The sequence below is a fragment of the Ictalurus furcatus genome, chromosome 28 (assembly GCF_023375685.1).
Source record: "Ictalurus furcatus strain D&B chromosome 28, Billie_1.0, whole genome shotgun sequence".
Lineage (NCBI taxonomy): Eukaryota > Metazoa > Chordata > Actinopteri > Siluriformes > Ictaluridae > Ictalurus > Ictalurus furcatus.
Genome location: NC_071282.1, coordinates 15,370,682 through 15,398,633, shown reverse-complemented (window position 1 = coordinate 15,398,633; position 27,952 = coordinate 15,370,682). Strand labels below are relative to the sequence as shown.

The 27,952-nt window shown below is 38.7% G+C and overlaps 2 protein-coding genes across 8 annotated transcripts; one reads left to right on the top strand and one right to left on the bottom strand.

Moving 5' to 3' along the window:
• Positions 1 to 165: 165 nt before the first annotated feature.
• On the bottom strand, positions 166 to 19,723 carry traf2b (Tnf receptor-associated factor 2b). Of its 3 annotated transcripts, XM_053617650.1 has the most exons (12): positions 19,637 to 19,710; positions 14,733 to 14,841; positions 14,370 to 14,581; positions 13,339 to 13,417; positions 13,040 to 13,138; positions 8,902 to 9,063; positions 8,484 to 8,558; positions 8,104 to 8,178; positions 6,878 to 7,219; positions 4,878 to 5,055; positions 4,091 to 4,239; positions 166 to 2,756 (listed from the first exon to the last, which is right to left on the bottom strand). In XM_053617650.1, exons 3-12 carry the CDS (start codon positions 14,579 to 14,581, stop codon positions 2,538 to 2,540), a joined length of 1,590 nt encoding a protein of 529 aa, XP_053473625.1. In that variant the 5' UTR covers positions 14,733 to 14,841; positions 19,637 to 19,710; the 3' UTR covers positions 166 to 2,537. The 3 variants fall into 3 exon arrangements, with proteins under 3 accessions (XP_053473625.1, XP_053473627.1, XP_053473628.1); XM_053617652.1 differs by lacking the exon at positions 14,733 to 14,841 and having other exon boundaries at positions 19,637 to 19,723; XM_053617653.1 differs by lacking the exons at positions 14,733 to 14,841; positions 19,637 to 19,710 and having other exon boundaries at positions 14,370 to 14,674.
• On the top strand, positions 13,151 to 27,952 carry coq4 (coenzyme Q4 homolog (S. cerevisiae)). Of its 5 annotated transcripts, XM_053617657.1 has the most exons (8): positions 13,151 to 13,512; positions 14,300 to 14,372; positions 21,694 to 21,837; positions 22,849 to 22,945; positions 23,924 to 24,026; positions 24,119 to 24,248; positions 24,392 to 24,485; positions 26,959 to 27,952. In XM_053617657.1, the coding sequence occupies exons 1-8, from the start codon at positions 13,510 to 13,512 to the stop codon at positions 27,140 to 27,142; spliced, it is 828 nt and encodes a 275-aa protein (XP_053473632.1). In that variant the 5' UTR covers positions 13,151 to 13,509; the 3' UTR covers positions 27,143 to 27,952. The 5 variants fall into 5 exon arrangements, with proteins under 5 accessions (XP_053473632.1, XP_053473630.1, XP_053473633.1 ...); XM_053617655.1 differs by having other exon boundaries at positions 13,151 to 14,372; XM_053617658.1 differs by lacking the exons at positions 13,151 to 13,512; positions 14,300 to 14,372 and adding an exon at positions 19,603 to 19,733.

The following is a 27,952-nucleotide window of genomic DNA, read 5'->3' as shown; positions in this document are numbered from 1 at the left end:
ATTACCTTTGTCTTACAGTCCTAGCCTTTTCCCAGTCATTCATTTCATTGGAAATTCAGCACACCACATGGACGCCATTCGCCATTCGTTTTCCATTCAACGACAAACGTCGAGTCCGTATCACACCTTCATTTACTTTAATAAATGTCACAGAAACAAGGAACATGTGAATATCTACGTTTAATAATTAATCAGTCATTCACCTAGTAAAAGGTGAGTCAGCGGCTTTAGCACATCATACATCGATCTTTCCTTCTTATTATTACAGTCTTTGATAGGTCAGTGATTAACATTAAATCTGACATGGCATCAAAATTTAACAAAAAAAAAAACAAAAACTACCAATCTAGGGTCACTGAAATATTATATATTCATATTTTTTTTTCCACTTTCACTGACTTGGATTTTGTTTTTTTTTTTACCAGCATCATAACTACCAAACCTTCAAAGTGCAGTAACCTTCTTTGACTCGTATGGGATTTGTGATTCCCAGTACAAAATCATTTCTGTCTTTCAAACTGTTCACACACACAAAATTCACTACACATATACAAACCACAACTGATATCCATACAAACACACTAATATCACTAAAGGGTTTAAAGCCTTACACAAGGGTGGTGCTGGGGATTGGACATTTAAGCCAGCACCGCCCCATTTAATCCTTTGAGTCTTTGTTTCCATATACAGTAGAGCACTATGAAATTGTTTTCTTCGCATACCCCAGCCTGTCAGTGAATATGCACCTATAATGTCTGACGTTTCCTTTAAATATACCTGTATACGGCAAACTCGAACGATCTACTATCATGGTATCATACTACGACAAGAAATCATAAAACATCTCAAAAAAATTTGAACATCGTGGAAAGCTTCATTTTTCCCGTAATTTAATTCAAAAAGTGGAACTTTCATACATTCTAAATTCATTACACATAAAGTGTAATATTCCAAGCCTGTTTGTTTGTTTGTTTGTTTGAATCTCGATTACAGCTTACAGGTCATACAAATCAAATCAATCCAGTATCTCAAAATATTATAAATTTCTTTATTCTAGCCACAGTCGCCAAAATAAAAGTGCGACAACACAACACATTCACAGCTACGAGTAACGTCATTATAATATTACTAGCCTGTAAATCCAGTAATATAAAATCAATGTGTGCAATATTTCATTCTTTTTTGTGCTCACAAGGGGTATGGAGAGTCCTGAAGTTGACCGTAACGCAAGTTCATCTGTAACTAGATGGATGAAAAGTAAGATTATGTAAAATACAAATTAATAGCCTTGCTTATAGGTTATTTTACCCAATACATATTGCCTACTCAGCAGTTAAATAAGAAGCGGAGTTAATTAAACTACATTATAGTAGCCACTCAACCATTCTGATCATGCTACGGTCACCATGTTCAGTGAACATTCCCACACCCTATGCACTTTAACAATGAGAACATAGGATTAGATGTTAGTATAAATCATCCCAATCATGCAGATTTATTTTCTACAGGTTTGGGAGACATTAACAGCTCTGCAATTCTCATAATTGTGCATTCCTGCAATGCCCAAGCCTGTATTAAATAAAAATCACTTTTGAATATAAAAAAAAGTACAATACAAGCATGTTGGATTGATAAGATTTTCCATCTTCCCTCTTTTTAAAAAAAAAAAAAAAAAAATCTATTTTATTAATTCGTATTTTATTCATCCGTTTTAGGTGTATAAGTATACAGCATATATAAAAAGCAGTCCTTACAGGTTTTTGCAGAGGGTTTTTTTTGGGGGGGGGATTTTTGCAACCAAGAGTGGGTTTTTTTTTTTTTGGTCCTTTCACAGTGATGTTTGTCAGTAAATGAGACCTTTTAAGTGCACTGATGTTCGACGCACGCGAATCTTCTGAATGTGACCATGTCACATGATGCGTCTTTGCCCAGATCGGCGGAAAATCTGCTGTAAATGTGAAAAATTGCCAGCTCCTCTGAATATTTTGTGCTCGATTTTGTGTTCATTTCCACGATCGTGTAGGGACTGGAAAAGTCAGGAACCGACGGGAATATGTTGAGCGAAACCTGTACAGTGCATGTTGTAAATAATAACCACAAAACTAAAGTGTATGTTGTTTTATTTCACACTGCAGATCTATGATCATTTTTCTACAGTGCTATTTTATATATAGTTATATAATCTATTAATAATAGTTTGCTGTATTAACGTATTTTAAATTATATATAATATATTAATTATTTTTATATATAAAAAAATTACATATGCATGACCAATTACATCAAATCGTCTTTCACAGACAGACCTAGTAATTGTCATATTAAATAAAAATAATTATTAATACAGCTATCTTCTTGTGATTTATGCTATTGATGTTCTCATATAGATTGATTAGTGCTCATATAGATAGACTAGATAAACTAGATATATAAGATAAGCTGGGAGAAAGAGCCCAAGACTCAAAGCAGGACCTGGTTAGTATACAGGTCTACTATAATCACAAAGCTGTAGCCTGGCTTATATATTTTATGCGTGTTTAAAGCCCAGTGAGATCTACGATCGCTTTAATAAAAATTGTATCATCTCTGACGTAGGAGCTCTTTCCTGCCAGCTTGGCCAGGGGGCAGAAGAGTGGGCAGCCGCTGGCGATGTTCATCTCACTGATGGGTCTTTGGAAAGACGTGGAGCTGATGTCAGGTCTGAAAGCGTCGATGATGTGCTCCCGGTTATTCTGGTCCAAAAGCATCAGAGTTACCTGAGAGAAAGAAGAACAAAAAAAAAAAAAAAAAAAATGTTCATTACCTGCTCAAAATGGTGGAATATGTAGAAGTTGCCTTAAATAGCACAGTTTATATTTTGTAAAAATCTCAAGATATATATATTTTTTTTTTCTTTCATGCAAGCCAGGGCCACCAGAGCAACGAGGGCGAGCTGGCTTTTGACCGGGTGCTTTACAAATTACTGGGGTGGTGACCCAACACATCAGGCAATAACAGACAGGTCAGACGCTTGAAAAACCCAATGAAAACCTCCAGTTTAGCTGTGGGTGGGGTGGGGCGGCATTCCTCCTAAACGGGATCTCCTTCGAGCGATACAGAGTTAACCCCACGTTAGCGAGTGCTGACTCAGTATCGCTAACGTTTCGTTATTTTAAGTGTCATATGCACATATTCTGTATTCTGAATGGATTACAGGAACATTCCTCAAATGACCGTCTTTAAATAAAGTAAGTAAGGCTTGGTTGGAAACAGTGTTTAGCGAAACAGACAGTTACTACGGTGACAGACAGCCTACTGCGGAACGTGAACACGTTTTCGATCTTTTAAACATATTTTGGAAGGACACTGGAGACTCCTTCCATCAATGCTACATAAAAGTCTGCTCACAGAAAAACGTCACCATATCAACTATTTTTAATGACATGTTTTTGCTTTGTTAAACAGCAACATTTTTTTTTAAATCCATTTATTATTAGCCATAGGTTATGCGCAGCTTCCGTCATACAAGTCCCTATGAATGAGTTTTGAAACAATAATAATTCTGCGGTTCCAAAACTTCAGATGAATCAGAATATACGCTTCTGGAAACATGTCTGAATAGTAAATGATTTATGGAGGAAATGATTCATAAAATGTTTTTTTGTTTTTTTTAAAAACTACAACACAACCCATACACCTTTACTTAATTACATACAAGTGTGTGCATGCTATAAGGACTCCATTTGACTCTTTTAACCAGGGCTGGGAATGTTCTTATGCCCTCAGCTTTAATAAAATAAAAATGAAATTAATTTCTAAACTAGCAAGTTCATAAGCCAATTATATGGGCGACTACGTTACTCCCGTAGTTTTGGGAATTCAAAGTTGCTTTAACAACATAATGACAGTAATTACTCACTATATGTGCTGATGATTCAGTTAATAACTCATTTCATCGTGTACTTAAATTATAATTGAGTGAGAATGGAGTAAGTGCAGGTGGTGTCTGCTCTGAGTGAAGGACGGTGACGAGGGAGACGATTTCGGGTGAACGTGAAAGAAAGACGTGAGCGGTGAGAATGCAGGTGAAAGGAAAAGAACACATGCTCACCTTCTGGCTGAAGGGCCACTTGAGCAGAGCGTCATATTTCCCTCTCATCACCACAAAGAACAGGGAGAGGTGAGTGCCTCTGCCCGAACCGTCACCGTTCAGGTACAGCCTCAAACACATCTTATAGCCGTACTTACTGGAGTAGAACGCTGGAACGCACACAGACACAGAGAGAAATCATAAATGATTAAAAAGATATCAAGCTCGTCTGATTAAACAGGTGGAATCAGGTGTGGCTCGTACTGTCTGGAATGAAAACCTGCACCCACGCCGGCCCTTTGCGGACAAGTCTGGTCACCCCTGATCTAGATCGATGTGGTTTAAAGGGCAATTTAAATCTGCTGGAAGAAGATTCCTCTGTGCATTTAAGTAAACTGGCTTTTTTTGGCATGGAAGTTTTATTCACAAATCAGTCTGCGTCCAAAACAAAGCCTAAATGCTGCCACTGAAATCGAACCGGGTTTTCCATTACGGTTCATATTTTGGGGGCATGGACTTCAAGGAGTTCAATCGAATCTTTTCCAGGCAGTTTCAAATAAATAACTGCAGAAGCAGCACAGCAAAAGGTCTACTTCAGGCCAAGACATGATGGGGTCATTTGATGACAAAACACTGGCATTTTGAAAGAGAAAGTGCTATGTTGGGAATGACGAGTAATTTACCTTGCAGTTAAAACGAAAGTAAAAGTAAAAACTAGACAAAAATGTTTATTTTAAGAATCGGGGGGGACGATGACAAAAACCCCCAACAACCTCGTGTGGTTAATTCAATAAAACGATGCATGTACCTGGTGAGAACATGGCAGGCGCTCGACCAGCCAGCGCATCTTGCCTGCGGCGTGAGAAGTCCGAAATTTTCCAAATGAACACTCCGTCGTAAGTGCAAAACTGCAGCTCTCGTAAATTCTGTTCCGATTCGGCCAGTTGTAGATCTCGCATGTTTAACGTCCGCTCCAACATGCGCACCTGCACACCATTACACACACACACAAAATATATATAATCACTATAATACATTATAATCTTAGACAAAAGGCTTCCCTAAAGGGTTTGTAGCTTCCTTAAAAAATAAATAAATAAATTCCTACTTGGACCCTTGGAACCTGTCCATCATTTTGCATGATTCTTTGCAAAATTGCTTAAATCATCTATAAATGAATCGATAGGTAATATAAGTAAGATGTATAGATTTACACAACGTTGTTCTGTAATACATAAAGTAAACCGGGTAATATGTTCAAGCCTTTCTGCACCAGGTTTAAGGCTTTACATGGTTTATTAGTTTTTTTGGATCCTGGTATACACTTTATAAACTGTTTAGAATAGTGTAGATCAGTGTTTCCCAACCTTTTTCAGACACGGCACCCTTTGGAAATTAAAAAAAATTAAAAATCTGTTGCACCCTACACAAAGACTAATACTAGAGAGCATTAAGCTCGGTTTATATTCGACGCGTCCGCAATAGCGCGAGGGAGCGCGCGGCATAAATGACGTCAACGCGGAGTGGTTGAGCGTGATGAGTGCGCGAGGCTTCATTCCACGTGGTGTTCTTTGTAACTTGCTGCATATATGATTCTTTGATCTTTTTTCATACTGTGGGTTTTAGGGAAGTGTACCGAAAAAAAAAAACATCGTCAACAACAAACCATACAAACAGCAACTCTACACGAGACGCCTTGTTTGTAAGCGCTGCTATGGTTGTTCCGACAAACTACTTCCTCCCTCAGCCACTTCCTGTTGGTTTATAGGACGATTACTCAGAGTCGCCCCCTTTCGTTTCTAAGAATATTACAACCGTGAGCGTGTCAAGTATAAACGCCTCGTCCGTTTGGGGAGGTGTGCACGCAGTCAGTGGAGGCTCCCGCTGCAAAGCCAGGCGGAAGTATAAACAAGGCTCTAGCTACATGAGGGTGGAGTTGATGGTCCAGAAGTATCTGGAGCGTTTCTTTTAAGAAATCTGTCCATATTCTTTTGTACGACACACGCATCGTCACACGCTAATGATTAGAATAAAACCCACGCATACGTTACGCATACTGATGTTGACGTGCTGCTGACAGGTCACTCGGGGGGGGGGGGGGGATTATTTATTTATTTATTTATTTATTATGCTTGTGTGTATTTCTGTGTTATAATTTCAGACATCATGTACTGATCATATATATTAAAATGTTTTATACACATTTTTAGCATTTTAGAAATGTTTGAAGGATTTTTACACGTCACCCCGGCTGGGAAACACTGGTGTAGATAATATTCCTTTGCAGAGAACATGGAACACAGCAACAATAACAAAAAAATAGAAACACCTGTTAAGGATGAAGAAGATGGGGTGGAAGAAATGTTTGGCAGAGACAGCACTGGCTCTTCTGCCGATCATGAAAGCGCCTCGCATCAACATGCCGGATTTCTAAGAATGTCACGACGTGTCGGAAACTAAACTCCACCCAAAAAGGATCTGCGCTTAGACCGAAAGCCAAACGCTAGAGCTGTTGATGGCGCTGAAAAGGGCCTACTGGTGTTTCGATTTTTTTTTATTACCTGCCCGTTGTTGCTATCTAAAATGTAGTGAAGCATTTCAACCAATTCTTAGTTTTCATTAAATGTCGTCTCGAGTGTTACCTATAGAAAGACCCGTCAGGAGCGGCCAAAAGACACGAGGAACACGAGGGAAAAATCATCTCAGCTGCACGAAAAGAAAAGTCAAACTTAACGAGCCGGCTTAGCAAAACCGTCTTAGATTTGTCTGCTGTGTACGGCCCTTTCTGCCCTCGTGGAAAGTCTGTACCTTGTTGGATAAGTTTTCGATCTTCTCCTGGTCGAGCCGGTGCTGGCGTCCGAGAGCTTCGAGCGTGAGAGCCGTGCGCTCCACCTCTCTGTTCAGCACACACACAATGTTCTCGAGCGCCGTCATTTTCTGCTGCATTCCGGGGGCTCCAGCGGCGGCCTGGGCGCCGCCGGGAAGAGCGGCGTCTTCGGGGCCACGATACAGGCCGAAACCTGAGTCCTCCTGCCATTCTCCTGCGGCCGCATCAGAGCGCACGCGCACCGACGAGAGCACGGCCAGCATGAGACGCAAGTGCTCCATCACGCTGTTCTGTTCATGCTCCTGCTGTTTTCCGTTGTCCACCTGCAGTGTTAAAACAGTGTTTCGATGAAGTGCGGGTAATTTTATTTACCTCGTTAATGATCTTCAAGTCTTGAACTCGAGCTGCACTTATAGTACAGTCTTGTTGCAGTTCTTATGCATTTCTAAGGTCTCAAGTTGTGCATTTGTGAAGGACAAAGTTAATGAACACACATCATCCTCCTCCTCCTCATGTTTTGCAGGATCTATATTCTGCATAACTTCACCATCGTTAATTTCAAATTGATTAGGTCACCACAGATTTTTGTTCATTAAATACATTAAAACAGGGGTGCTATCCTTTCAATGAGCACAAGTTGGGGTTTCACAGAAAGGAGAAGAAGGAAAAGAAAAAAAAAGGAAGTAGGCCATGCGGATTCTCGAGATCAACACGTACAGCATGTGCTTCTTGTTTCCTGATCGCTATTTACTGAGATGTACGGAGATGACGGTTTCCCCCGTCGTTTTGGGGAAACCGTCATCTCCGTACGTCTCAGTAAATACATAGGAAAATATTCAAAACATGCGTCAGTCTTAATATATTTTAAACATGGCATGTGTTAATGAAAGATTAGGCGGGGGACTTTTCCAGCTCAGTTTAGGAAGTGGGTGAGTGTAATAATCTACACCTCTAAATTTAACTATGCACTCTGGTTATGATTAATGTGCTAAGTATTCAAATACTACTAGTACTTTCCAGAGCAGGCTTAATGTTCAGATGCTTTTAACCCACAAAAAATTAGATAAGAATGACATGAATACACGCTAGTTGGCCGAGTGCTTTGACTACGAGATGAACATCAGTGATTTTATCAGACTGTTATCTTCTGCCATGAACTTTCTGTCGCTTGAAAATTTCCATGGACTGCATGAATGTGCATACATACCACGACTCTGCAGCCAATTTCACTGAACTGGCAGGCCGACTTGGACTTTGCACATGATTTGCTATGCTCTTGAAACTGTAATGAAAGAAAAATATATACATGTACAGGAGGTCTTAAACAACAACAACAACAATAAAAACCTACGCTACAAAAGGGTGTGGAAAGATTATGGATGCAGGTAAAGTGTTAAGTATACCAGTGTATCACGTAACAAAGCATGCTTGGTTTATGAAATTTGATTATAATACAGCCCTGAACATTTTGTTCCTACACATGTGGTTATCTTAAGCACACAATGTGGTGGGAACATGTGACAGTTTCAAAAGTGCACCAAAAAAAAAAAAACCAGAACAAAACTGATGTTTGAAAGTAATACTAACCTTTTCTCTAGGGATCTTCTTTTTACCACAGTCTTTGCACTGCATTGGGAATTTTTGGCAGATTTCATCATGCGCCTGAAACAGATACCGTTAAGTTACCACATACTTGTGAACCAAAGAACTCTTGCATCATTTTTTCTTGAGAAACCCTTTGGCCAACTTCATACTCGGAAAACACGCTGATGATAAGCTTTACTGCACTACCAAGAATTTTACAAGAGGTCTAGCAGATAAGAGTTAAACGTTGTAATAGGGTCATGCTTTCTGTGAGATACCGACATTAATGGATCATTTTTAATGGAAGGAATCTCCAGTGTCGGCACTTTGTCACCACAGGACAGCGTTCAGGTTTTTATATTGACTTCGAATTAACAAACGTATGCATCATTTTGGACTTCATTTGAAGTGCGCTGCTCACCTTAATATCTTTGAAGCTGAAGGAGACTTTGCAGTATTTGCAGTTAAGGGTTCTGGCTTCACACTCTCTCTCGTTGTGGCGGTCTTTCTCGCTGAGAAGGATGAGGAGTTGACACGCTTCACACGTTACACGCTCAAATTCACAACGGCCTTCGTGTTGCCCCTGAGGAAGCGCGACAAGAATAGTGGAGATTACTATTTATTGATACCTGTTCGCGGAAATTTCAGGCTTGGCAAAGTTTAGCATCAGGACTGAAAAAGGTTGAATAAGGTGCAAGTTTTGAACTTAAACACGGGTAAGTGCTCTTTATAGAAACTCTGTTACAGAAAGACCATTGTGCATGAAAATCCCAGGAGATCAACCGTTTCTGAGATACTCAAACCAGTCCAACTGGAACAACAAGAAGAACCGTGCTACGGTTAAAGTCACAGAGATCACATTTCCCCCCCCATTCTGAGGTCTTATGTCAACATTACCTGAAGCTCTTGACCTGTATCTGCATGATTTTATCACAGGTCAGCATAATACATTCTAAGAAGAAGTGCTATCTACCCTCTTCCACCTACACGTACTCACAGATGCCTGCGATTTTACAGTCTTGGACTCGATGCCACGAATGGCTTTACTTCCGCAGAGGAATTGCAGTAGACGCGTGTTTTGAGGACTTCATTCCGTATTAAAAACAATTCTAAAAGAAACTGAACGTGGCCTCAATACTGTGTCCCTTCCCACTCATTTGTCTGCTGCCTGAATAAAATGCATGATAGGACAAGCCCACATCATCACATAAACACATAAATACAAACATTTTAACTAAATATTTCATAGGCTCCTACACCATCACAATATGGCCCTTGTCAAAGTCACTCAGATCCTTACGTGTGCCCATTTTCCCTGCTTCCAACACATCAACTTTCAGAACGGAATGTTCACTTGCCTAATATAACCCACCCCTTGACAGGTGCCATTGTCACGAGATAATCAAATGTTGTTCACTTCACCGGTCAGTGGTTTTAATGTTATGGCTGATCGGAGTACATAAATTACTGATATCGTGACAAATTATATCAAAATGACACTTTTCTGAATTCACTGTGTGCACGCTGATATTCTTTTTATAACTTATAACTTAGAGGTTTTATGTTCATCAATATCACCTTTATACACACACACACACACACACACACACACACACACACACACACATACACACCAGCAAACCTCTAACATCACAAGCTTTTAATGGTCCACTGACTTGTTTATATGCAGATTATGTTGTTTTCACAGAAAAGTTCCAACTTGAAATCCCCCACCTACAACTGGTTTCAAAAAATAAATAAATAAAACCACCGAAGACACCCCTTCAACTTGCAGTTTCAACTAGTCAACTTGGTAGTTGTCTTCGACTACCAGTTCCTCCCCGGTTTTCAAACCAACATGGCTGTGCACGGTGTTTATAACAGTATTGGCTTTAGATCAGTTCGTATATAAACGGAGTACTTGGTTAAATCTATAAAACTGACCAAACTAATCGCTGTTTTGAGAAGGTAAATATCAATATTAAAGTTATCACTATGATTAACTGGGTAGCTTGTTACTAATGCTGCTCGTTATTGTTCTCTGTTGTATGCATGTTTGGAGTTCATCGAACATGCCGAGGTGTGGAATGACGATATTACAACTTACCGCTTACAAGGCACAATGGACGCAGCATTAATTACACATGATCTCCAGGATGCATGCAGTAATGAGACCAAACCCCAGAAAAACTAGCGTGGAAAACTGAGTAATGGTGCACTTCATGGGCCTAACACTATGCAGTATAGAAAAAATAAATAAGTACATCAAGAATCAACCTAGACTGCTGGTCATCCGATTGGTTGCTTTACTTCAGGAATTCATGCACACAATGGTCTCCAAATCCACCCTTACATCATTGTGGGAACCTGTCCTGAACAAGCTATCCAGAGCCAAAAGCAGCACGTAAACATGTTATTAGCTGACAAAGCGTGTAGCAGGGGTTAGCGAGAGAGAACATTTTGTGTACACGGCAAAACACATCTCATGACCGACATCCGGAAGTCTGCAATCTGGAAGTGCTTCAGTTTCTCAGCTGTCTGCCCTTTTCAAGTTTTATAGGTCAGTAGTTTCAACCCCTTTGCTGGGAATTCAGTAAACCTGTACTTTTTAAGAAATTAAATGACACAGAGGGCTTGAATGAAGGTGTAATGCTAACTTCTCATGAAAATCGTCATAGACAAAAATCAGACGTTAATTTGCTTACATGTCAAATCGCTCGGAGTGTCGAACTAATAAACTTTAAAGTTTAATGAACTACTAAAGTTTGGCTTGCAGCCTACTCCTTAGAGCAACTGCCAAAAAACCCCAAAAACAACCAAAGAAAACAGGAAGGGCAGCATCCAGATGAAAGTTCGTTGTGTTTGACGTTAAAATTTAAAGCGATGCAAATTTTTTAAAAAAAGTACTTGAATCAACAAAAGTTCTTGAACTCAATTTAAAACCGCTGAAACAGGACAAGAGAGATGATGGGAACACAGAACAATTGAATGTGCTTCCTCTTTCAAAGTGTTTCATACGGGTGTGTGTGTAATAAAGGTTAATGTTTTGCAAGAACTCTGTTGAAAGAGCAATCTACAATTTCACCGTATACATGCTGGATCATGCTCACCTACAAGCATGAAAAGACAAGGAAAAAGAATTTCCCTACTCAAAAGCTCATATACATTAGACCCACATAAGCAAATCTGACTGAGCCCACACAGTGAACTGGCACAGGGGGCTTAGCTAGCTTATCAACTTTATTCGTGGTCAACACGGCTGTAGGAAAGTACAAAACCTTTTTTTCTTAACCTTTGAGGTCAGTGAAAATATTCCTCCTTATCAGTTGATTACTGACTAATAAAGATTTACACAGTACATACAGTGGGGGAAATAAGTATTGGACGAGTCAACATTGGAAATATATTTACTGAAAACAATGAGTCTATTCATGTGAAATTTTTCCCCGGCTTTGGTATTAACTCAAGAAATCCACACATTAAAGTCCATAAATAAAGTTGTGTGTAATAAAGCAGAATGACACAGGAAAAAAAGTATTGAACATGCTAACCGAAATTTATTTAATACTTCGTGGAGAAGCCTTTGTTTTGTAATGACAGCTTCAAGACGCTTCCTGTATGAAGAAATTCCTGCATGAACTGTATACAACTATATTTATGGACTTTAATGTTATGAATTCTTTATATTTCCAGCTTTCTTGAGTTAATACTGATGTCTGGTGAAAATTTCATGTGAATCGAATCATTGGAAATATATTTACTGAAACAAAATGTTGACTCGTTCAATACTTATTTCCCCCACTGTATGTATCTGGTCAATATGTAAAGCATATGGGGGCATTTTAAATTCAGAAAAGAAAATGATTCATTTATCACTACCGGAGTCATTTACCACTACCCAAAATAGTCATTCAATTAATCCTGTTAGTCACTGAACCACATCATAGCTCGTGGAATTGCTTTGGCGTCTTTATTTGTATGAAGTCAGCATGATTAATCTTAAGCAAGCAGACACAAAGTCATTCATATTTCCTCCTTATGGGCAGCACGCACGCACACACGCACGCACACACGCACGCACACACGCACGCACACACGCACGCACACACGCACGCACGCGCACACACGCACGCACACGCACGCACAAGTCCTTGTCCTGGTTTTGTCTTGTAATTTACTCTCATTTACTCTCTCTTGTAATTTAACTTGACCGATTTCTTTTAGCTTTATCCACAAGAAGAACACTAAATCTAGTCATGAATCTAGACGATTTAGACCATCAAGAATGTGAGGGTATGAGTGTGTGTGTGCGTAGAAGGTACTTTCCAACCCTGTTGTCAAAGCGAAGAGTTCGGTACTTTCCACCCTCCCCCAAAGGCTTAAATTACGCCTCACATCCTCCATGTGTTTTTATAAACACAAAACCAAAACCTTTAGAGGCTGACTGACAAACCGCTTTCAGTCCTATACTTATATCTTTCCTTTGCATTCACAAACTTTTAAGCAAGGACGAGAGAAATATTTGTAAAAAAATTACATTTAAAAATATTTATATCTACCTCATAATCTTTCAATGTTCCTGACCAGGTGCAGCCATCGTTCGGGCATTTCGCAGGCAGACCATCGATTTCTCTTCGCGCCGCATTGTCTGGAAAAGCCTACAGGGGAAAAACAAACTGATAGGACTTCCTGACACTTGATAAAAGTCTCCTTTCCCATTACCATTTTTTTGCGTGCGTGTGCATTTCCTGCTTCATTCATTTCATTGACGCATTCACAGGCAGGGAATTTCATGGGATTATATGCGAACAGAAAGCTTTTCATTCAAACACAAGGACTCGTTCAGAGATTCACTTACCACAGCAAAGTCGAGTATCGAGTGCTCTTCTTCAAATATTCCCTCGTCACGGCAGGCTTCACAAGGGATGGGCCCGGAGCTGGGAGCGATAAAAGAGAAGCATTTAAACTGCTCTGAACGATGCAACGTCTGCCATGGAAGAGAATCTGATCACAACCGTTCATGTCTTAAATGGTAACAAATACAAAATTAATACACAGTTAAAAACACTAAAATTTAAGGCTCTGTTTTTGTGTTGTCATGCACATGCAGATTTTGCCATTGTGTTGCTAAATTAGTTGGGCGAAACTGTTTTTGTTTACGCCCAGTATTATGGTCAGAAACAATAACAGTTACTCAGTAGTACTGCATGCAGCAGTGTTCTCAACACACACACGAACATGTTGTGACAATACAGTCATTTGAAGGATTTCGAAGGATACCTTCTAATAAAAACGACGACGCTACTGAATTACTTTCGCGGAAATTCGAGGATCAATTTAACCAAGCCCCTTTTTATATTCGCACTTCACTTAGTCAGATTACTGCTTGTGCCGACGGTCCTGAAAGTTCCAAAGAGATATAACCTTAAGTTTTATATTTCTGCTTGCACCACGATCACAAAAACAGTAGCCTCTAATAGGAACCGGTCTAATCAAACTATTTCAACTTTAGTATTTAAAATGATCACACCCTGCAGTAAAGCAGAAGCTAACATCATTTTACAGAAATAGAAGTTAAAGCTGGCCCCGAAACATCCCATTTTTCAACAGATGCTTTCATGCCCAGTTTCGGTTGTGCTCGGTTCAACCAATTACAACAACCATAAGAAAACAGAAGCAACAAATCTAACAGTTTTGTTCCGTTTCTCAGGCAACTGTAATGGGAAGTGTCCAAAGTTACAGTTCATCAAAGAACAATAGAGAGTCATGACATGTTCAGTTACAACCCAAGGATGAGGAGATTTTTTTTTTCCCCCAAGCAGGTGGAGGAAAAGTGGATGGGAAATGGAGGGGGAAAGTCCAAAAGGAGGCCAGGAGCACCTCGAGTACCTGGTGAGTTGTTTAAAACAGTACACGCAAAAGCGATGTCCGCATTGCGCCTGGAAAGGCTTCCTCAGAACTTCTTTACACTTCTGGCACTGATATTTATGTTCCATGGACACGGACAGGACCTGCCGGGATATTCCTGGTAAAGTGGAGTCCATCGACGAGGGCAAAGATGGACGTGCCATTCCCTTCCATTTATCCTCAATGCTGATCATCTTTGAGAAAGAGAAAACAGGAACAATACAAATGAGTGATTTCCTTGCTTACTTCCGCATACAAAATTAACAAATAGGAGAATTGCCCTTAATAAGAAAAAAAACCCCCTCTCAAATCTCAGAAAAAGCCAAATAATTAGAAGTAAAGTGCCTTTAAAGATGCCCAATAGAGTTTTTTTCCCCTCAGTGGTGGTGCTATTGTAAAAACTCAAGCGGTCGCTGGAAACATGAACGTGCACTCATCGAGTTCCCTTGATGACCTGGAAGTACACAAGGAAACAAATTTTTATAGATAGTTCACCCCTCTAACTAGCTAGTGTTGTAGCTAGCTAGTGTGAAAATGAGCTAGCTTGCTAGCTAGCGAAAGATGGAGCAGATGACGACATTAAAATTAAAAACACAGCAAATCAAATGTAACCTTCCCCCAACCCCCAAATGTCTATATGTTTTATTACTTCTGTAAATATTTAGAAACACATCAGATTACAATGCCTTCTGGGAAAAGTCATACCCCCAGGCCTCCATGGCTTTTCTCACAAAAACTTGTGTGTTCTGGTAAGGGTTTAGATAACCGTATTTTCATTGGGATTTCCCCCCAAAGGGAAAACGGCCAGGTGAGGTCGACATTAGAATGTAAAACAATATTAGATACCAGCCAAACATCTGCTAAAATTGAGGCCATCCTACGCCAAGGTAGCAGACGAGGAAATGTTTTTAGGGTGAGAAATGATAAGGAAACACCTGGTCTTTCGCTTGCACTTCTGCTATCAGGGAAATGAAAAGCCAAGGTTATTGTAGAAGTGGTACGTAAGGTAAGAAACATCACAAGGTGTTCCATTACATGAAAATAATTAACAAAGGGTGGGTGGGAATGATGCATGGTGTCCTGATGCATTTGATTAATTCATTTTATATCACAGCAATTTGCTAATAATAAATTTTAAACACTTCTGGGAAGAATGACACGTTGTACATTTTTCATGTCCATTTATTGTTAGGGAACTTCCATGAAACTAGTCGGTTTCTGTTATCAATTCTTTTACAACAGCTATAAACTTTCTCTTCAAGCTCAAATAAATGAATGAATAAACAAACATAAAAACGCAGCCTGTTAAAGAAATCACAAAGCGGTTCGTCCGTAGACCTTACAGAGGAGTAAAAACGAAAGGAATCGTTTTACTGTTAAAAAGTACCGACACTGGAGACTCCTTCTGAAAATGCCATATGATCATACTTTTTTCTTTGTTAAATAAATGGCACGTTGATTGTTTTCTCCAGCCATCCAGCTCTCCGCTTTCATACGACAGCTACCAACCGGGGAGGGGAAAGGCTAACACGTGCTTCCTACGAAACATGTGAAGCCAGCCAATCGCTTCTTTTCATACTGCTGCTCGTGCCGTGTCACAGAGCAGAGTAACACCATTGGAGAAATGCTCTATCTGCCCTCTTCTGCATACACGATCTGACAGATGCCCGCGATTGGCTAGTGTCGCTGTGACTGATAGGAGAGAGAGTATGCCATTCCTCCCTCCCAGATCTCTTGGGGTCCCAGCCATGGATGGCTGCTAACATATTTTTTTTTAGCCTTATGTTATGCAGAGAAACGTGTACAATTTGTTACTATAGAAACAATAACAGATTAGAACAAGTGCATTAACATACATCCTCTTTCTCAGGCACCGTAGATCACAGTGGCACGGGGCTGGTGTAATGTGAAACCTACTGATGAGCTCTAACTATTATAATGTGATAGTGTAACCTTATAACGTACAATGCATGTTGGCTCATTATATTTTAACTCCGAGTTGCACAGAATGGGACCTTTGGTGTTGAAACAATGCAATGGCATTAGATGGATAATTAACAGACTGCTGATTCCCATGATTCGAATCGCACATTCCAACTATGATGCATATTTCATTTGTATTTGTATGTTCATTTCACTGTGGATTTTAAATCATTTACATATGACGAAGGTCACAAACTCACATTGCTATGCAAACAACCCTAAATTTCCCTAACCTCTCTGCATGCTATAGAACAGGGGTGTCCAATCTTATCCAGAAAGATCTGGTGTGGGTGCAGGTTTTCATTGCAACCAAGCAGGAACCACACCTGATTCCACCTGTTTAATCAGTTGATCTTGGCTTTCAATAGACTCAGGTGTGGCTTCTGCATGGTTGGAATGAAAACCTCCACGCACATCAGCCCTTTCCGGATAAGATTGCACACTCCCGCTCTAGAAGAAACCCTCCTAATCTCTGAGCATTACTAAGATGTTCCTGTGTGAATAAACTGTGTGGTGTCTGCATTTTTAGTCATATTGCAAGTTATTAGGTCTATGGTTTTTCTTACTGTGGTTTTCTTAAGCTTGTAAACCTGTCACATTCAGGTGCAATATGTGTGAAGACGGAGAACGAAACTTCTGTCGCATTTGAGTAATGATAAACCCAATGGGGTTTAGGAGTTTCAGGTTTATTGTACTATAGCGACAGGACTTAACATACATGAATGTATACATCATTTTTTTGTAGTGACCACCCATTGTTCTCCGGACCTCCCGCAATCCTTTGCAAGCATTTGACATACAAGCCCCTGATTACAATGACACTACCTCCACCATGCTTGAATGATGAGATTTGGTAGAGGTTAATCTTGGTTGCAGAACTTTTGTGGCTCATCTCTGCATTTCTTTTTGCAAATTTCAATCTGGCCTTCTGATTATACTGCTCATGAGTGGTTTGCATCTTCTTGTATGGCCTCTACATTTCTGCACATGAAGTCTTCTTCAAACTGTGCATTGCGATACTTTCACCCCTGCCTTGTGAAGGTTGTTGGCGATATCATGAACTCTTGGGTTTTTTCCTCACAGCTCTCACAATGTTTCAGTCATCAACTGCTGTAGTTTTCCTTGGTTTTATCTGTTCCACATTTGGTTGTTACTACACCAGTGATTTCTTTTTCAGGATATCCCAAATTGTTGTATTGGCTATGCCCAATGCTTGTGCAGTGGCTCGGACCGATTTTCTCTCTTTTGTCAGCTTCATAATGGCTGGCTTTTCTCCCATAGACAGCTTTCTGGTCTTCATGTTGGTTTATCCTTTTTAACAAATGCAGTCTTTACAAGCAAAACCTAAGGCTCAAACCAAGAGTAGACCAACATACCTAAGCAATTATTTTACATTTTCCTTGTTAGCATTTAAAGAATGACTCAGCACCACACCCTTATTTGAAGGTGTAAGGTGAGAATGTCAAAGTAAACCCTAATGATGAGAACACAGTCCCTTTGTTCTTGCTCTGAAAAGTGTTGCGGTAGCTGGGTAGCTTAACAAAGCTTAGCTACTTTTTAAAATCAATCTATTTCAGTGTTAGCAATAAATATAATGAAATATATAATAAATAAATAACAGTATTAGCAATAAATATTTTTATCCAACACATTATGAAGCTGCTTGCCTGTTGATTTGAAACCCGTCAAATGAAGCAGTCAACTATCAGCTAACAAGTCCAAAAGTTTTATGAGACGAAACTGCTGGCCTGCTTCTTTTCCCTAGCTATTATTCGTAATTATACCACAGGACTGTTGAATGGTCGATTTTCGGTAACATAAGCTGCATTTTGAGAGACACTGTAGAAGGAACAACCTTTTTTTTTTTTTTTTTAAAGCTGCTATAACACAAGTGTTAACAGGAACCAACATGTTTCGCCCAACATCAAACATAACTATAAACTGATCAAACATATGACTGCTGGTAAACTGCTGTGATATGAGAGTAATAAAGCACATTGGGACATACTATTATTGGAAAGGATCGATATCACACCACCTAGTCATTGATTAATTTCCTAGAAAATCACACATTGTCATGTATCTTACATAACAAAAGAGGTGATTAACTCTTGATGTAGGTTAGTTTAGCTACTTTTGCCAGGTCACTTAGTGAAGCTGGCTTGTGGTGTAACTCCAGGAAACAAAAACTAAACGTTCCAGTGTAACCTAGACTGATCATCAGTTAGCAGTTAGACTTGTAAGACCTGTTTAATTGGTTTCCACAGAGACATGTATTCAAATCAAGTACATTTATCACTACAACAGCAGCTGATCCAACCACAGCAGCTGTACAAACATTCAAATTCATCACATTATAACAAAAGAATAAAAATAACTGCTTTTTTTTGTACAAAATGTACAGCATGTTCTAATGTACTGGGACATAGTTAAGTGTTTTATAATGACATTTAGAGGAGAAAATGTTCCTGAAGGACTGCTACTACTTATAAAAGAGAAATCAAGCTGTATTTTAGGCCAGAGAGATTCAGAGAAATATAAAAGCACAACATGGTCTGAAAATGTTTCTCTAAGTGTAATTTATTAGTCAGGTAACAGGATTAAAAGATTGCTTAGTAAACAACAGTCAGAAAATGATCAATCCAAACAGTATTATCATTATTATGCAGTCTAAAGTGTCCAGTTTAGAGGGAATTAAAAGTGTAGGCCTTGCTCGAGTTGCTGCAAGCTGCAATGTCACCCTGACACAAACATATCATTACAACCACAAAAAGGTCTCGAATAATAATGTTTCGCGAAAACATTTTCCTGCCTATAAAAACACAACATATGCACAAACGACTAATGGAGACAGACATAAACACGGCTAGGTGAGAAACTGCCTCTTTATATCCGCTTTAAAAAAATGAACCAGTGTTGTTGTTGTTAGCGTATAAACTTAAAACCTCCTTACAGAAAGCACTAAATGCTAAAATAATCCCATCCCATCATTAAGTATGTTCTACAGCAAACGATACGACACTACAATGTGAAAAAAACCCCACACTAGAACTGCTGTAAAATTAGTAAAAAACTAAAATAAAACAACAAAGCGTTGTAAGGCAAGCTAGTGAGCTAATAACCTTGCAGAGCCGCGCGCGCGAGGAACATTGCGTGATAGCCATGTTAGCAACAACAAAATTTGCTCAGAAACTCTGGACTGGACGTGTTCACAGACACTGGTGGTAAAAAAGGAATCTGCTAAGAAGCTCTTCTGAAAGACTCACCCAGTTCTGCAAGCAATCCTCAGTGAAACAGACTTTATATGAGTCAGGATGTGCTCAGTTTTAAACATGCCCCGCTGTAGATGGGCGTTGTGTAGAGGTAAGGTGTATATATATACACACACAGCCTTTCATTTGCTTCGCGGTATTGGCATGTGAACATAAGTAATGGTTCGGTTTTCCATACTAATTTCAGAACACGAATATATATATATATATATATTTTATACGAGTCTGGTTTAATAAATCCGTGGAGTAATATCTAGCCCCAACAATGCCACACGACATGAGGCGAGTTTTACTCGAGGTGTGTTTAGCTAATGCTACACAAATACGTCGTTTTTGTAGGTGGGGAATTAAATAATCTCTATAATTTATATTCTGATGTTTTTTTTAATACATTATGTCTCCTCAGTCAAATAATCTGTTTATTTTTTATAAAATGTGTTTTAATGTCTACTTAAGCTTCATATACACGAAGGTGTAGCTATACGCCGTTAAAACTCTTGAAATGGTCAATGTCTTACTTTCAGAACATGTTTCCTTAAACATTTGTGGCATATATTTTAATACCAGTAGGTAATGTTTTTAATCATTTAAAACCGAGTAAACACTGTTTAAAGGATGTTTTACAGTATTTTTTTTGCGAACATTGTAGATGGGATTATATAGGGCTAATGTTGAAACTATCTAGGAGTTCTAACGTTATTAAAAGATGTATGGTGCAAAAAAAAATGTTTTAAATAATACACGCATACATTTAATCATTTATAAGACATTAATGCATATATGATCGTAGAACGATGTTTCAAAAGGTTTGTGTACATTAAAGTATCTTAAAAATAAGCTATAGTACATTGCAGTGTTTTATGATGTGTATTGCTTTAGAATGTTTCAGGTAGGTTGTGTGTGAGCACTTATTTATTTGTGGTTGTTGAATAAAATAAGAATAATAAAAAAATAATAATACAGAATAGTGCAATGTACATAAATGTACAAATTAAGCACAAAATAAATTTACTATATACAGAATAATTGACAAGAAGAAGGATAAAATGTGTAAAATTACAGGATAAAAGTGAATTTACTAATAAAGGTAAGAAATAATAATAATAATAAAGTAGAGCGATCACAACAATTACATGAAACAGAAGAGTGACACAGATTACTCTGTCCCTAATATTTTGGCAGGCTGGCACGTATTGTGCTGCTATTACACAGCAGTCTTTATATTCTCCTAGTAGTTCAGTTGTGTTTTGGTTAAAATGTAGGTGTGACCTTTCTTCCTGTGGGAGCCATGTTTTCCTGTGTCTGCCTGTTTCTATAGCTATGGCGTGTCTACTGAGTCTGTATCTTGTCAGGGTCCTTCTCATTTTATTATTTTTTTAATCTAACTGTGAACAGATGTTGTACATCTGCCATGTTGTACTGTCTTTTCAGGACCAAATAGCATTGCATTTTACTCTGTTGTTGTGTTTGGGTTTCCCAATTGTTGATGATGTTTTGTTTCATTTGTTTTGTGATTTGGTCTAATTTGACGTGTTTGACTGGGTTGTTCTGGTCTGGCGTGTCAGTGTGGTGGGCATTAGTAGGTGATGGTGATCCTTCAGGGCAAGAGCTTTGGACCAGCTGAGAGAGAGGGCTGTTTGCTTTGATCAGCTCTTGGTGTTGCAGGGCTTTGTAATGATATGATTGGGGGTCACTGAGTTTTAGGTGTTCCCAGAATTTGATTGCCTGTTTCTGTATTTTCAGCTAAATTCTAACAGTAATCTCTAAACGACATTGTCTTTTGATGGCATAAAACGCCCTGCAGGCTTTATCGCTCAGTTCATTCACTGCAGAATTGAAGTTGCCTGTGGAACACATTTTTTTAACCTCACACTTGAGTGGGTTCAAATAAACCGCCAGACTCGAATGACTAATCTTGCACACAATCTTGTAATTGGTTTCCTTACTTCCTGTCAAATTTTTTTGACCAAAAATGGGTATCATCAATGGGTTAAGTATTCAGTCAGCTCTGAGCCTAGTTTGGTTTTTGACATGTTCTCTCCTTGTTGCAGTGTTGATCAGGAAGCAGCACACGTTCACGGATTCGGTGCTCTATGGCCAATTATATCCCAGTCATATTCGGACGAACCCCGTTCAAAAAGCCCTGCTGGCTGTGGGGTCAGGAGTCGCTGCTCTGCAGAATCCCTATAGACATGGTGAGGCTCCAAATCAGTGACGGTTTTAGACATTTCATTTAAACAGCTGGCGTTTTAATAACTAATTTTTTTAAAAATAAATCTAATGCGGCTTGTGGGTGGAAGCACAAATGAACTCCCATGGATGAAATAACTCTGGTATGAAAGGTTCAATTGAACCCCAAGACAACAGCAAGGCACCTGGTGAAGGATTTGGAGGCATCAGGTAGCAAAGTACTTACATCCGCCATTAAGAGAGTCCTACATCAGGAATAGTCCAAGACCGGCGTAAAAAAATCCACACTGAAGTTTGCAGGTGATCACAATCACCATGACAAAGAGCTAGTCCTTTGGAGGAGTGTTCTCTGGTCTCTCTGTTGGGCCACAGTGATCATTAATGATGTATGAACAAGAAATGGTGAGGGGTTTTATCCCAAGGAAGTACACCATGCAAACTGTAAAGCATGGGGGTGGCAGCATCATGTTATGAGGGGCTTTTGCTTGAAAAGGAGTTGGTGCACTTTAGAAAATAGATGTCATCATGAAGAAAGAGGATTTGAAATTACACCCATGGAAAATTTTTTGGACTGAACTAAGAAGACGTGTCTGAGCAAAGCCCACAAACCTGACTGAGTTCTGTATGGAAGAATGGGCAAAAATTCCAGCAAAGTTTTGTGAGAAGCTTTTGGAAGTATTTGATTCAAATTGAGCAAATAAAAGGAACTGTTTCAGTCATTTCAAAATGAAAGCCTCTAATATGGATATGTGGATAAGTGAAATACAGTATGATTTTAAAAAATGTTTACACTGTAATGGTAACTTTATGACAGGAGGAGGTTAGGGTAATTGGGGGTAATTACTGTATGGACCTTTCTTTTTTCGCCATCTGGTAGCCATTTAACCAAAAAAACAAAACAAAACAACAACAGACTTGAAAGTGACATTAAATGTTCTTTTGAATCACGTTATATGTAAATAATGGAACTTTCTCATCATACCACATAGCTGATAGACTTTATATTATTCACACAGACATGGTTGCCGTGCTGGGGGAGACTACAGGGCACCTCGCCTTGTTAAAACTAAAGCACAGAATGAGCAATTACCCTGAAGGTTACACCGTTCTCACGTAGGAAAACTTTTTGCCTTCTCTTTCACTGATATTCCCTGTCCTTTCAGTTAACCGTGGCCATCATTCATCAAGCTGGATACGAACAGTTTTCTGTGTAAATTGTTCCTATGAGCATTTACAGAAAAAATAATTGTATTCATGAAAATCCCGCAAATTCTGAAAGACTAACTAATGTAAACCTTGTTACTAAACATATATATAAACTATATATTTATATATAATATAGATTACTCTATCAAGTTCAAATCACTTATTTATTTCAAATACACAAACATTAAATCGTTTCACACAAGTCTAACTGTCAATTTTACTAATGTTAATTCAGTTGAGATGAAATGTCTGTGTAGTCTGTGCAGATGGTGGCCATAAGCCAGGGCGGTGCAAATTACTGGAAGAGTTATCACATGAAGCCTTTAGGAGGCAACGGATATTTAGAGACATGGTATGATTTTCTTTTTTCTTTCAGAACGTAAAAGCTGGCTTATAAATCACTTATATTGTGCTGGTTGGACGACACCGAATAATTTCTCTAAATATTTTGGTCTTTTAAGGCGCTGTGACTCTGCAGCATATGCTGCTAAATATAATTTTTTTTTAGTCTCATAGATATAAAAGTACTTCAACCTCTGCTTTAGGGAAATTCTTCTCCTTTTTTGGCTATTTAGCACTTTCTACTCTGAATTTGATCTTTTATGGAGTTTTGTGGGCGTCGCCAAAAGCAAAGGGATTGGTGGTAACTTAGACATATATCAACTTACACACACAAATGTGAAGAAAAACAGTGTTTGTGAAACCCCAAACATTTTAATTTAAAAAAATTAATAAAATTTTTATATACCAACATTTACACACAACTTTACTCAAAGTTTGATGAATGAGGCCCAGAATCTCTAATTCTCATATCCACACATATAGCCATTCAAATTGGAATTAGTTCTTTATTTATTATTGTATCATTGGTTACAATGTCCTCAGAGAGCGTCCGAGGATACGCCTGTCCACACTGGACCTTTCCCAGATGTCAACACTTCCGGAAGGCTCCTTAGGGAGGGAATATCTGCGTTTTCTGGAAGACAATGTAAATGACCTAATGTTAAGACATTGACTTTTTTTTTATGTATTTTGGATGCATTTCGGGATCCTGAAATATATTTCTTGCTTCTTTTACAGAAAGTGACACCAGACACACGTGCAGACGTTAAATTCGTTGACGACGAAGAGCTAGCGTATGTCATGCAGCGCTATAGAGAAGTGCATGATTTAATACATACAATACTAGGAATGCCTACTAATATGCTTGGTGAGTTAGCCGGTCTTTTAGATGGTTCTTGTAATTGTTTATTGTTTAATATTAATATTATAAGACTCTTGAGTAATTAACTACTGTGCTTTTTAAATCTACATCGATTATTCTTAAAGCCTAATAGGAGTCCTCTGTTGTAGGAGAAGTAGCTGTTAAATGGTTTGAGGCTGCTCAGACAGGTCTGCCCATGTGCATTATGGGAGCGGTCCTTGGTCCACTCCGGCTATCAAAGAGGTGAGATTCCCCTATATCAGTTTACTCAATATGAAAAGCACAAAAATTTAACGGTACACAAAATTGTAAACACCAAAAAGTCCCTGTAATCTTGAGGTCATGTGAGATGGCGGAAGGGGGCGGGGTTTCCAGATTGTAACAGTTAATATCGGAGAGCACAAAACGAGAGCAAATGATTCATCTTTTTTTTTTGTTATTAATGAGAAATTAATAATAAAAAAAAGTATTTATTAATGATCAACATGACAAGCATTTTAATGGTTTATAATTTGATTTAATGTTGTGGAACGTCCAGAAACTGTCCTGCAGAGTTTACTTCTAGTCTCAAACTCACTCATTACAGCTGAATGGTACTATAGAGGACTTATTTATGTGAAAATGTCATGTGCATATCTGGTCCCCCACCAGAGATATTCAACCTGAAAGTGAGGGGAATTTTAAAAAATTGCACTTTCTCACCCCCATGAACAAAAGAGAAGTCTCAAAACTGAAATGTTCTGCATCCACATTATACTTGCCTGAATACCCCCTAAAAAATTAAGCCTTGAGACTCGATCCTTTCCCATTATAATTTGACCCTAAAAGTGGAACTGTGAGCAATCTTGAATCTTAAATTTGGACTTAAGTTCTAAGTCTAACGAACACGAATGTGCAAAATGTTCTTGTACCTTGTAACGTGCTCTAGAGATCAGCCTGAGCCATCCTGAGCCGAGATGTTGAGGTTTCCATAAACAACTGTATAACCAAAATTTGTTGTGTGCCATGACACAAAGATGGCTGTTGTAGTTAAACGTAGTAAAACCTTTTTTTAAATGGTGGTTTTGCAATACAAATACATAGAGGTATTCTCTCTTTTTTTTTTCTAAATTAAAAACGGTCAAGAAAGCAACTTTGCACTTACTGGACCACTTGAGATGGAATGACCCAGAGTTGAATAACTGAATTTAGGAATTGAAGTTTCAATCAACATTTAAAGAGAAAGGATAGGAGGAACGGTTGCACTGATTTAAAGATAAGGAAATTACTTAATTGAGATTTACTGTAAATCACCAATCACGTCCTTGCATTGTTGTCTGGCTGTGCTTCCTCTGGAATTTTCACTGTAGGTTTTTATATATATCACAACCACATTAGTCATTGTTTCATTAGTCATTACAATAGACTTTACCCTGTGATATTTTTGGTTTTGCGTGAGCAACATTGTTCACACATTCACGTGAGAAACATTTTGTGCAACTATTCTGGAACACATTTGTATCTACAAAGACCATATATTTTGAACTGTATACTATTTATACCTGTGATGTCGAATTCTCCATTCTGATTGATCAGAAGATTTGTTTTCTATAACAGCAGCTCTGACAATAATGCCATAATTCAAATCACAGGTTTATATTAATGTGCTCGTTCTAATGGGTTATCGTTCCTATACTAACAGCTCGCACACAGGGACCGGTGTGGCAGAAGTTCCACAATCATCTCAGGCTAATAATAAACAGATTTTTAAAAACGTGTTGTTATTGAACAAAGAAACTAGTATTGTTGTTGGTATGGTGAAGTTTTCTGTAAGATTTAACAATTATGGAATGATTTTTATCATATTATTAACTTAAAGAGAAAAAAAGATAGGCTGGTGAGGGAAAAGCTGTCTATAGCTGCTCTAATATCAGTGATATGAGAGATCTATTAGTTCCTATTAAGTTCCTCAACAATAAATTTCACTATAAACTGAAAGAATACAATGTGTCATTTATAAATAATTTGAAACATTTTAATTGTTGCCAAATTGCTGGACTATAAGGGGAATAAACATATCATGAAACACTGTTATTAGGAAATAATTAACTTTCGGGTGATAACATCATTACACCACCCCATCTTTGAATATTTTTTTCTATAGCAACACATCTCTTTGTGTTTTACTTGTTACCTAGTCTAGTAATCTAGAATATTACTATGTAGAACCTACTTTTAGGGTTCACACGTAAGATTGTTCAATTGAAACACTTAAAATGCATAGGATGTAAATCAAACTCGAGTACTACATGAGTATTTGGTTTAAGAGAGCTAATGTTTGTTTAGTCTGCTGCTGACATAGCACTAACTTCTGAGGCCGAGTGCAGGATACGCATGGGGCACAAGGCGGGGTACACCCTGGACAGGGTGCCAATCCATTGCAGGGCACAATCACATACACATACACACACCCATTCACAAATTACGGACACTTTGGACATGCCAATCAGCCTACCATGCATGTCTTTGGACTGGGGGACTTTGGACTTTCCAGAGGGAACCCCAGCGTGCAAACTCCACCCACACAGGGCGTGGCGGGAATCGAGCCCCCAACCCTGGAGGTGTGAGGTGAACATGCTAACCACTAAGCCACCGTGTGTCCATCGTGTATATGTGTAGATAAATAAATTGACATTAACCTTAATCCAGACATTTTTTTTTTTTGTCTCTGCTTCAGACGTATGCAGAAGCTGGCGATGTCTCTCGGGCCGTGGGCTTTGCGGAGCGGCAGTCGCGCACGCTGCATTTTGAGTGTTTTCTACGAGCGCCGCTGGGACCAGAACCTGGAGGAGCTCCGAGAAGAGCTGAACATCGAGCCTCCACCTCTCATCATGCCTACAAAGAGCAAGAAAACAGCCTGAGAATCCTAGCAGACTTTCATACTTGCCCTTTTAATGGCGGAAAGATTACTGTCTGAGGAGAGGATATCCGTGTAGCAACTTGAATGTGTGAATTTTGTAATTATATTATCTAACTTTTGATGGTCATTCATTCTGAGAAGTGGGATTAAAGTTATTGGAGGAAATCTTGGGTCTAATAATGCGACAATTTTGTGTACAAAAGGGGACAAAATATTCTAATGTTGTCCTTTCACAGACACTTTCAGGTGGAAGAGGGAAAATGAGAACCTTTGGTTGGGTAAGGAGCATACTTGTGTCATAGACTGTAAATAGGGTCTGTGGGCTGTGTGATGGATTCCACATACTGTATTGCCTCATTGTTGGAAAGTTGGATAAAAGTCCATAAGAGCTGCTTTATCTTGAGATTTTTCAATATGTAGATTTATAGTTGTGTCATATATTTACACATTTCCTGTTGATACACACCATGTGTACTCTTCTCTGTGGAATGTTCTAGGCATTTCCTGCTTCTGTGTATAATTATACAGTCATGCTTTCACATGATCAACAGTCACGCTCAGAAAATGTTGACTATCCTTGTGAACTAGTTTTCTCAAGACACATGTTGAAATACTTGAATAAAACACAGTCAATAGAGATTTTATTGTGCAGGGACAAACAACCATTTAATCATGGTGGAGTCAGCAGTATTGTCAACTATGCATCAGGTCCTAGATTGACAACGTGGGAAATTTATAATCAATTGTTCTTGGATATTTTCGTAGAATTTTACAGAGTATTTTTGGACAATAAATACAATTTAAATGCTTA